At 46.4% G+C, this 10,392-nt stretch overlaps 1 protein-coding gene across 1 annotated transcript; it reads right to left on the bottom strand.

Annotated features, from left to right (window-relative positions):
- Positions 1–1,303: 1,303 nt before the first annotated feature.
- LOC119197312 (protein NLRC3-like) lies at positions 1,304–9,892 on the bottom strand. Its single transcript, XM_062565565.1, has 11 exons — positions 9,616–9,892; positions 8,076–8,201; positions 7,838–7,987; positions 7,485–7,598; positions 6,756–6,834; positions 6,391–6,601; positions 4,446–6,234; positions 4,182–4,355; positions 3,688–3,861; positions 2,695–2,741; positions 1,304–2,563 (listed from the first exon to the last, which is right to left on the bottom strand). Exons 2-11 carry the CDS (start codon positions 8,162–8,164, stop codon positions 2,016–2,018), a joined length of 3,375 nt encoding a protein of 1,124 aa, XP_062421549.1. The 5' UTR covers positions 8,165–8,201; positions 9,616–9,892; the 3' UTR covers positions 1,304–2,015.
- Between the last annotated feature and the right edge of the window lie 500 nt (positions 9,893–10,392).

Here is a 10,392-nt window from a genome sequence, read left to right on the forward strand (position 1 = left end):
GGCGGAGACTGGAGTCTGGGGGCCGGAACGGGCGGAGACTGGAGTCTGGGGGCCGGAACGGGCGGAGACTGGAGTCTGGGGGCCGGAACGGGCGGAGACTGGAGTCTGGGGGCCGGAACGGGCGGAGACTGGAGTCTGGGGGCCGGAACGGGCGGAGACTGGAGTCTGGGGGCCGGAACGGGCGGAGACTGGAGTCTGGGGGCCGGAACGGGCGGAGACTGGAGTCTGGGGGCCGGAACGGGCGGAGACTGGAGTCTGGGGGCCGGAACGGGCGGAGACTGGAGTCTGGGGGCCGGAACGGGCGGAGACTGGAGTCTGGGGGCCGGAACGGGCGGAGACTGGAGTCTGGGGGCCGGAACGGGCGGAGACTGGAGTCTGGGGGCCGGAACGAGCGTGGGTCTTGGAGCTGGGGGCGTGGGTCTTGGAGCTGGGGGCGTGGGTCTTGGGGCCGGTTCGGGCGGAGACGGGCGTGGTTGGCGCCGTCGCTGCCGCCGAATGCGGAGGTCCAGGGCGTGGGGGTCGTACCTGGCCTGGAGGCGGGCGGCCAGCTCCAGCACCTGTTTCCAGCGTGCGCTGAGGACTGGGGGCTGGACGCTGGCCTCCATCGGCGAGGCCCAACCTGGGTCTGGAGAGCGGCGAGGGCGGTGACCGGGGCGCTGCCTGGAGCCTGCTTTCGAGCCAGGGTTGGCGTTGCGCCGGGCAGCCAGCTGCGTGCCGTGTGGGTCCCCAAATGCCAGGCGAGTTCCCAAAAACGGATTTCTTGGGTCAAACCCTGCTGAGTCCTTAGGTGGTGGCGTCATTCTGTCAGGTGGGGGACGCGGTCGAGGGCAAGGAGGGAGGACTCAAATGCGGAGTTTGAAAAATAAAAGACTTTAATTGTCAAAACTCAAAATCAAAATCGCTCCAACCAAAAAAAGGGAGGAAGGAGGAGAAAACAAAACAGACAAAAACAGGGACCTGGACTTGAAAACACGAAACAGACTTGACTTGACTTACTTGACACATGAATGCTGACATGTAATGACGCCACACCAGACAAGAGACTCACAGGGCTTAAATACACAAGGGAGGTGCAGGTGATTGAACACAGGTGGAAACGATCAGGCACGGCAGACAATTACAGGGGAAGACAGGACAAGGCAGGAAGTGAAGTTACCCAGGAACACCAGAGACATGAAAACTACAAAATAAGACAGAGCAGACCCAAACCGTGACAAAAGTAGTAAAATAAATGAGTCTGAAACAAGTAAATGGAGGAAAAATTGATTATTGAGTATGAATGAAAAGCTTTATTTTGGTGTTTTAAATGAATGCAGCTTCACATTATTGTCCTGAAAAACCATAAAATCTACTTAAACATTTTGCATCTGAATTCAACACAAACACTCGTGACAGACAGTAATACATGGAGGGGCTAAACATTATATAAACGTTAATAAAACACAAGTAACTGATATTAACTGTCATTAAATCTTTTCTTCAGCTGTAGCTTTCAAAAGGTTCTTGTTCACGACAAACCTGATTATGTCAAAATAGATTTAAACACATTTAAAAGATTTATTGTTAAAATTGGATCAAGAAGAATTACATTCATATTTTCATTATTTGTGTTATTACAAACAATCCTTGAAAAAGCAATTAAATAATAATGAAGAACACTCAAATGAAAACAGTTTATCATGCAGAGACATTTAACTCATATTTGGGTGGGGGGGCAGATGACAGACCTTTTTATAAAATGTAATCTGCAACATAAAGATTCATCTATAATTATATCATTTATTGATTCATCCACAGAGACAACGAGCACAGCAACATTAAAACACACCTCGCTGAGCTCTTTCAGACGTTCATCTGCAACATCACAAGACCCAGAGAGCTGTGGACCCCCAGAGTCCAGACCAGCTCAGGTACCCCTCACCTGCATCTACATCCACATGGACCTACATCAGCTGTACAGACTGAACTATGTGGTGAGCAGAGAGGAAGGTTCTCCACCAGGAGGAGACTCTCCCTCAACACAGAGACATAGAGGACTCAACAAAGACAAAGAACCCAGGATAAAGAGGTTCAGTGAATGTGGTGCTGAAGGTGTGGAGGTGGATCAGTGTGTCAGAGGAGACTCTGTAGAAGGACAGAAAGCCAGCAGGACAGTCCACATACACTGCTACTCTACCAGAGGAGGAGGAGGAGGAGGAGGTGATAGGTGTTAATATCTTATTGTGACGGACAGAGTAACCTTCATCAGAGCATCTCAGACACCAGGACTGATCATCGTATCCAAACCAACAGTCTCTAGTGCTTCCTTTCCTCTTGATTCCTCTGTAACTCACTGATATAGAAACTGTTCCACTCCACTCGACCTCCCAGTAACAGCGACCAGTCAGACCAGTTCCACACAGCAGCTGAGGCCAGAAGTCAAATCTGTCTGGATGATCAGGATATGACTGATTCTCCTCCTCTTTTTCTTCCTCCTCCTCCACATGTGTCACCTTCCTGTTGTTGTCAGACAGTTTGAGGTTTCTGTTTACTGTGTTTGTGTCGATTGTGAGTTCACAGGAATCTGATAAGAGATCAAGACACAATACAGCTGCAGTTATTAATTATGTGTTCATTTAGTGACACTTTGATGATGACATCACAGAGGTGAATGAGTGATGCCACAGTGTGAAGATGGTTTCACCGTCCACTTACACTTCATCAGACCTGGTCTGAACCATTGGACTCCAGCAGGCTCCACCCTGAAAGGAGGAGGAGGGTCAGAGCAGCATGGAGACATGGACATGACATCACTCTCATACACACAGCTTGGTCCTTCATGTCCACAAGGACCACCTCTTCTTCTGATTGGCCGATGACCTCATCTCATCATGTTCACTTATTCATCATCTACTATCATCATTATTATACTGACCATCATCTTCCATTTCACACTCAGTTTCCTTCAGTGAATCAAATGTTTAAACCTGGTTCAGTGACAACAAGGTGTGAACATAACATTTGACATGTGATCATTTTTTGAAGTAGTTCTGTCTGACATGAGATGAACCAGCTGCTTCCACATCCAGCAGGTACACATCCACATGATGGTTCATCAGGAGTCTTTGTGTCACCTGATGGATGGAAGTCCACTATTCTATCTCCTTTAGCTCTTTTGTTGATCTGTTGGTTCTTCACCTGTAGTTTCAAAAAGTCGACTCTTATCATCCAGGGAACTGGCCCTCAGTGCAAAGCACCAAAACCAGATGAAGCTGAACTTTTTTTAAAACACCAAGGGTTCCTGCTGTGATGATCCATCAAGATGTCTTTTGATAATAATGTCTGGACTAAAGAACAACACACACACTGGAGGCAGATGACGAGCATCTAAACATCCAAGTGTTGTTTGATGAGAGCCCACAAACCTGCATCGTGACGACGTTGACTCATTTCAACCCAACATGATGCCGTCAACGTGTCAGGATACACGGCTGTCTTCTCTTATAATGTGGAAACAAGACAAGGCTCCAGAGAAGGAAGCCTTCCATCACCTTCCTCCCTGTTTAGGCTCATCTGGCTACAGTTTGATGAGTCTCTGGTGGTTTGATGTCAGCTTGGTGTGTCAGGGTCACATTAACCAAGCTGACAGTGGGACAGAGAAAAGCTTTCCAGGTCTACTTCCTCTACCAGATTGATGGTCTGTCATACCTGAGAGTGTCCAGTGTCCAGTGTGGATCCTCAAGTCCAGCAGACAGAAGTTTCACTCCAGAGTCTCCTGGATGGTTGTAGCTCAGGTCCAGCTCTCTCAGGTGGGAGGGGTTGGAGCTCAGAGCTGAGGCCAGAGAAGCAAAGCCTTCCTCTGTGATCAGACAGCCTGACAGGCTGCAGACACATGTCACATGATCTGAGGGAGCTGTGAGGGCTAGAAGGTAACTGCAGGACTGAGATACTGGGGGTCACATAAACAGGGTTTCCTAACTGGTTTCCAGTCACAAAACATCCACAAACGTCAATAAACAATACGATAACACTACTTTTTTGATCTCCAATATTTCAACATAAACATTATATTGAAAACAAACTGAAACAAATTATTGGAAATATTTGAAAAAAATCACATGTGATTTAAATAATGTAAGCAGAAGAAATATGTTGAAGGTCAGAAATGTACCACACTGAGGGGACAATAATTGAATCCTGACCTGAGAGTCTCCAGGTCACAGTGTGGACTCTTCAGTCCATCACAAAGCAGCTTCACTCCTGAATCCTGCAGGCCGTTGTAGCTCAGATCCAGTTCTCTCAGACTAGAGGACTGGGAGCTGAGGACTGAGGACAAAACTTCACAGCTTCTCTCTGAGAGGTTACAGTCACTAAGTCTGAAGAAAACAACAATTAAGAAAATATGAAAAATAAGTAAAAAGATGGCAGCATATTTGAGTCTGATCTATGAATCTAACTGTACTTACTGAGCTTTGTTGGAGGCTTTGACCACTGGCAGCAGCCTCAGAAGAGCCTCATCTGACGCATGATATTTCTTCAGATCAAACACCTCCAGATCTTCCTGTGATGACATTAAGATGAAGACCAGAGCAGACCACTGAGCAGGAGACAGTTTATCTGAGGAGAGACGTCCTGATCTAAGGGACTGTTGGATCTCCTCCACTAGAGAACCATCATTCAGTTCATTCAGACAGTGGAACAGATTGATGCTTTTCTCTGGAGACACATCCTCACTGATCCTCTCCTTGATGTAGTGGATTGTCTCCTGATTGGTCAGTGAGCAACCTCCTGTCAGAAGACCTTGTAGGAGAGTCTGATTGGTCTCCTGGGAAAAACCCAGGAGGAAGCGGAGGAGCAAGTCCAGGTGTCCATTAGGACTCTGTAAGGCCTTGTCCACAGCACTCTGGTAGAGACGCATTGGCTCAGGTTTGTCCCCAAAGGCTTTAGACAACAGGGAGGTTGTTTGTTCTTCTGACAGCAGATTGACACCAGAGTTGAAGAAGGTCAGATGAACATGAAGAGCAGCCAGAAACTCCTGAACACTCAGATGGACGAAGCAGAACACCGTGTCCTGGTACAGTCCTCTCTCCTCTCTGAAGATCTGAGTGAACACTCCTGAGTACACTGAGGCTGCTCTGATATTGATGCCACACTCTCTCAGGTCAGATTCATAGAAGATCAGGTGGCCTTTCTGCAGCTCATCAAAGGCCAATTTTCCCAGAGCCTCGATCATCTTCCTGTTCTCTGGACTCCAGAGTGGATCCGTCTCGGCTCCTTCATCGTACTTGACCTTCTTCCTTTTGGACTGGACCACCAGGAAGTGGATGTACATCTCAGTCAGGGTCTTGGGCAGCTCTGTTGTGTTCAACACTTCCTCAAGAACCGTAGAAGTGATCCAGCAGAAGACTGGGATGTGGCACATGATGTGGAGGCTTTGTGAGGACTTGATGTGAGAGATGATCCTGCGGCTCTGCTTCATATCTCTGAACCTCTTCCTGAAGTACTCCTCCTTCTGGGTGTCGGTGAACCCTCTGACCTCCGTCACCATGTCAATGCACTTCGGAGGGATCTGATTGGCTGCTGCAGGTCGTGTGGTTATCCAGAGGCGAGCAGAGGGAAGCAGCTTCCCCCTGATGAGGTTTGTGAGGAGCACATCCACTGAGGTCGACTCTGTGACATCAGTCAGGATCTCATTGTTGTGGAAGTCCAGAGGAAGTCGACACTCATCCAGACCATCAAAGATGAACACAACCTGGAACTCTTCAAAGCTGCAGATTCCTGCTGCTCTGATTTCACTGAAGAAGTGATGAACAAGTCCCACCAAGCTGAACTTCTTCTCTCTCAGAACATTCAGCTCTCTGAAGGTGAATGGAAATGTAAACTGTATCTCCTGGTGGTCTTTGTCATCAGCCCAGTCCAGAGTGAACTTCTGTGTTAAGACTGTTTTCCCAATGCCAGCCACTCCCTTAGTCATCACTGTTCTGATTGGTTCTTCTCCTCCAGCTGAGGCTTTGAAGAGGTCTTCTCGTCTGATGGTTGTTTCTGGTCTGGCTCGTTTCCAGGATGCTGTTTCAATCTGCCTGACCTCATGTTCTTGATTGACCTCTGCAGCCCCTCCCTCTGTGATGTAGAGCTCTGTGTAGATCTCATTCAGAAGGGTTTTGTTTCCTGCTTTAGCGATGCCCTCAAACACAGACTGGAACTTCTTCTTCAGGTTGGATTTGAGTTCACGTTGACAATCTGCAGGAAGAAGTCCTGAATGAAGACAACAAAGAAGATCAATGAATCAAAGAACAGATTTCAACATGACCTTTCCTCAGAGAATGACTCCATGAATATTTTCTGTCTATCTCTTAAGACATTAGTAAAAGTCTCATTCATCATGGTAAGTCGTTAGAGAAATCCTCTTACTGCTCTGCAGACGGTCAGCCAGCTCCTCTTGCCTCATTCTCCTCAGGAAGTGCACTGAGATCTTCACAAATGCCTCTCTGCTCCTCATCAGCTCTTCATCCAGCACCTCTTCATCCTCCATCTCCAAGCATTCTGGGTAACCAGAACACACAACCTTCTGGATCTTCTTCAGCTCATTCTTCACAAAAGTCAGGATGTCCCCCTCCAGCAACTGGAACAGAACATTCTATGAATGAAACAAACTAGAACCATGGATGCCACCATCAGGTCCATGTTGGACAGATGGACAATCCACTGGTCTACAAAGTGCAGCATGGAGATGATGGTAAAATGAGAGATGTTAAAGTAGTTGTACATGTACACACCATGAAGATGGAGTCCAGGTGTGTTTGTTGCTGTTGGGCAGACTGACCTGTGGGAACCTCCAAGCTCTTCTGGTCTTCTCTGTAGAGGAACATGAACCATCAGACCAACAATAGAAAATTAATTAAAGATATTGGTTTCTGTCATTATTGATTATCATGAAAACCAGATGCTGAAGACTGTCGATGATGACGGACAGTTAACCGACAGTTAGCCATCAGGTTTGTTCATAGTTCTTACTGTGGGTCACAAAAAAAATGTCTCCAGACCTCTCCATTTGGTACAAATTCTAATGAAACTACTCCAAACCTCTTTAGCGCATCCCCTGACCCCTAGAAGTCTGCTTTGATCTCTGAAATTAGTCTTCGGACCTTTTCACAGAGTCTACTGAACTTCTGCATGGAGTCCAGAGACCAGAGATCTCTTCCACAGAGCACTGAGTTCATTCTAATCACATGTTCAATCCCAGTCCTCTGTCTCCAGAAACCTGCAGCTGTCTCATGATGTGACCTCTCCTGATCCTGATGTAGAGGAACTAGCTCCTATTGTGTTTACATCTCAGGATGTTTACAGTTAATGATTCACACATAAAACCACACAGACCAGTAAGAGGAAGACAATGAGTTCTGGTGTGATGGATCGTCATGGAAACAACACCTTAAACAAACATTACAGTTTCTGTGATTCATAACTTAGGAACAGAACAGTTCTCCATCTGTTTAAGAACTTACTCAGGGTCATAAGGTTGGCGTCGACCATTGAAGTAATTTAGAACATCTTTACACCAATCACTCGTCATGGACTCACAGCTGGGTTCAGGAGACTTTCCTCTCTGCTGATATGAACTGAAAGAAACCCTGAGATTAATTCATCACATCATCATCTAATCATGATGTCTGGATGTGGACCACATGACTCCCTGTAGTGGTCTAGGTCTACTGGTCCTGCAGGCTCCCACTCCCAAGCCCTCCATGGAACTCTCCCTCCCTCACTGGACACTGCTGAAGGGCCCTGGAGCAAGGAACACAGGACCTCCACCAGAGAGTCTGGTAGAAACCCCTCATCATCAACCTGAGACCCTCACCTTGCATCAGCAGAGGGACGGCCATCTTTGAAGACTATAGGCCATTCCTTAGACTGGTTACTCTTCATGGACACACAGCTTGGTTCAGGTCCCGATCGCAGACCAGGTTCAGAATCAGGTCCAGCTACAGGCTCTGGTCTCTGATTGGTCCTGGTCACACATGTAGAACCAGAGTCAGTGAGTCAAAGAAGTTCAGACATTGAGACCAGTGGAGGACAGTTGGAGATGGTCCTCTCACCTCTGAGCTTTGGTCTGTCTGTCATGTCCCCCACACAGAGGGGCTTCAGTGGGAGGGACACTGTCCTCTGGGTCCTCAGCCTGATTCATAGCAGAGTCCACACCTTCACACCTTCACAACAACCTGCTGGGAGAACTCACACATTATTTATCTTCATCAGGACAAACACAAAGAGCTCATTCACCTCAACACTCTCATGGGACACTTTGTGTTGTTGTCTTCTGTTAAACTTTAGACTTCCGGAGAAAGACAAACTTTCTTTTACTTTTAAACCCTGTTAATGTAAAAGGTTGGAAATGCTACTTGTTAGTTTTTATTTAAAAACATCCTTTTTCCTGACTTCACCATGTGATCAGTTACTAAAAAGTCGACTACAATCTGGGGTCCGTTTCAAGCGGGAGGTTCAACAAACAAACAAACCCTAAACTCTGAGTTTTGGGTTTCAGAACAGCTGTTTAGAGTTGGTTCAATCACCTCAGAGTAGGTTGACTCAGAGTTGAGCTACTTTTTACACTGGAAATCTTTACACACTGTTAGAATGCACTACACAGAGGCTTGAAATACACACCATGATCAAATTTAACCACAAGAATGAAAACTGGTACAATGGTATAGGTAACACGTTTAAAAGACGTTTCACACTTTTCTGCATACAGTAGCTTTACTAATATTCTCCATCCCGATGTAATCAGCGACTCAATATTCTCTCCCGACGTTTAACACCCTGCAAAGTAAAACTGCTTCTTCATCAACAGGATTGTCTACAAAAGGACATGCCATGTTCAAGAAAACTATTTAACGTAATAGAGATTTTATTTTGTTCATATGTGGAAACTGCACTAAAATCCACCTGATTTAGAGTATGAATGAATAAGGAAATTAAAGCGCGCTGTGTCATTGGCTGGCTGATGTCAGAGGGAGGAGCCTGTGAAAGAATCTCAAAGTTTCTTAATGAAAACCTGCTCCAGACAAGGTTAGGTTCACAGGCGCAGTTAACATAGCGACTGACCCTGAGTTTTAGTTACCTCCATTTCTGAAACAGACAACCCAGAGTTTAACTCTGAACAAACTCTGAGTTTCCACTAAACCTGCTTCCTAAAAAGGACCCCAGGTGATCAACGACAGAAACACTGAACACCAAAGAAAACACAAACACACTCTGCAAAGTGACTAAATGCTTTTAAAGCAGATGAAGAAATGAACATGAAGCTTTGTGGACTTAAAGGACTGAATCAGCAGGTGGGAGCAAACAGAGCGTCTCTCAGGTGTGTTTCAGTGCAGGAACAAAGGCCCAGGTGAGTTTTCTGGTCCCTGCTGGGTCCTAGTGCCTCCCAGTCTGCTACCTTCCCCTCCTCATCAGTAACAGTCCTCACAGACCCCAGATCAGACTGAGCTCCTCTTCTTCATCACAGTGTCATCATTCAGACTAACAGCAGCTTCTCTGCCTGCTCACACAGGAGCCATCTTGTTTACCAGCTTTAAACAATCACCCGTTCACAACCATCAATGATGTCATTCCACCAATCACAGCTCCACTTACTGATCTTGTAGACATGATCTTCCTCAGTGTGCAGCTCTCTTCTGTCCTCAGCAGGTCTGTAGAAAAGGAGCTCCGTGCTTCACTTCAGCTTCCATCAGATGGAGTGAAGTGACGCAGCTTGTTGCAGCTTGTTGTCCTTCATCAGAGAGGGTGTGTCCTCATGCCACCATCAAAGTATGCAGTCTGACTGGTTGACTGAGTCTCGTTATGTGCTGTGTTCACAGGGTCAAAGGTCATCATGAACAGAATCCTCCTCAGGATGCAGCATCAAAACCAGCATCTGTGGAACCATCTTTTCACCTTGTAAAGAGTTGCTATGACAACAAACTGGATGCTGTTTGGACGTTGTGAAGAGTTTCTATTGAATAAAAACATTTACTAAGACAACAGAGTCTGACCTGAGAGTGTTTTTATTTTTTACTCCACTTTGATGATCAGGTTGAACCTGTTGGGACGGAACAACTTAGACGTTTCAGTCTCAAGCTGCGTGCCAAACTATTTACCTTCATAACAACCTGCAGCCTCCTCACAAAGGACACATAGTTACATGGAGTATTCTACTTCCTCATCACATGGCACCTAGAACCCTCTGACTCACATATCTGCTGTGCAAAGGATTGTGGGGAAGAATAGCCATAAAGAAGCCTGCTGGCTCACAGTAAAATGAATACAAATAAAAGATCACCATTTCTCCCGCAATTCTGTTAAGGCCATCGCCCCCTGCTGGTCAGCCTGAGCTTGGTTCCACATTGCGAGAAAGCTGGTCTCATTGTTATT

Source organism: Pungitius pungitius, chromosome 11 (genome assembly GCF_949316345.1).
Source record: "Pungitius pungitius chromosome 11, fPunPun2.1, whole genome shotgun sequence".
Taxonomy (NCBI): domain Eukaryota; kingdom Metazoa; phylum Chordata; class Actinopteri; order Perciformes; family Gasterosteidae; genus Pungitius; species Pungitius pungitius.

Coding starts and splice junctions, on each gene's coding strand:
- LOC119197312 (XM_062565565.1), bottom strand. CDS start 8,164: ATGAATCAGGCTGAGGACCCAGAGGACAGTGTCCCTCCCACTGAAGCC. Junction 6,235..6,390: donor GGCTGACCGTCTGCAGAGCA/GTAAGAGGATTT, acceptor GTCTTCATTCAG/GACTTCTTCCTGCAGATTGT. Junction 3,862..4,181: donor TGTGACCTGGAGACTCTCAG/GTCAGGATTCAA, acceptor ATGTGTCTGCAG/CCTGTCAGGCTGTCTGATCA.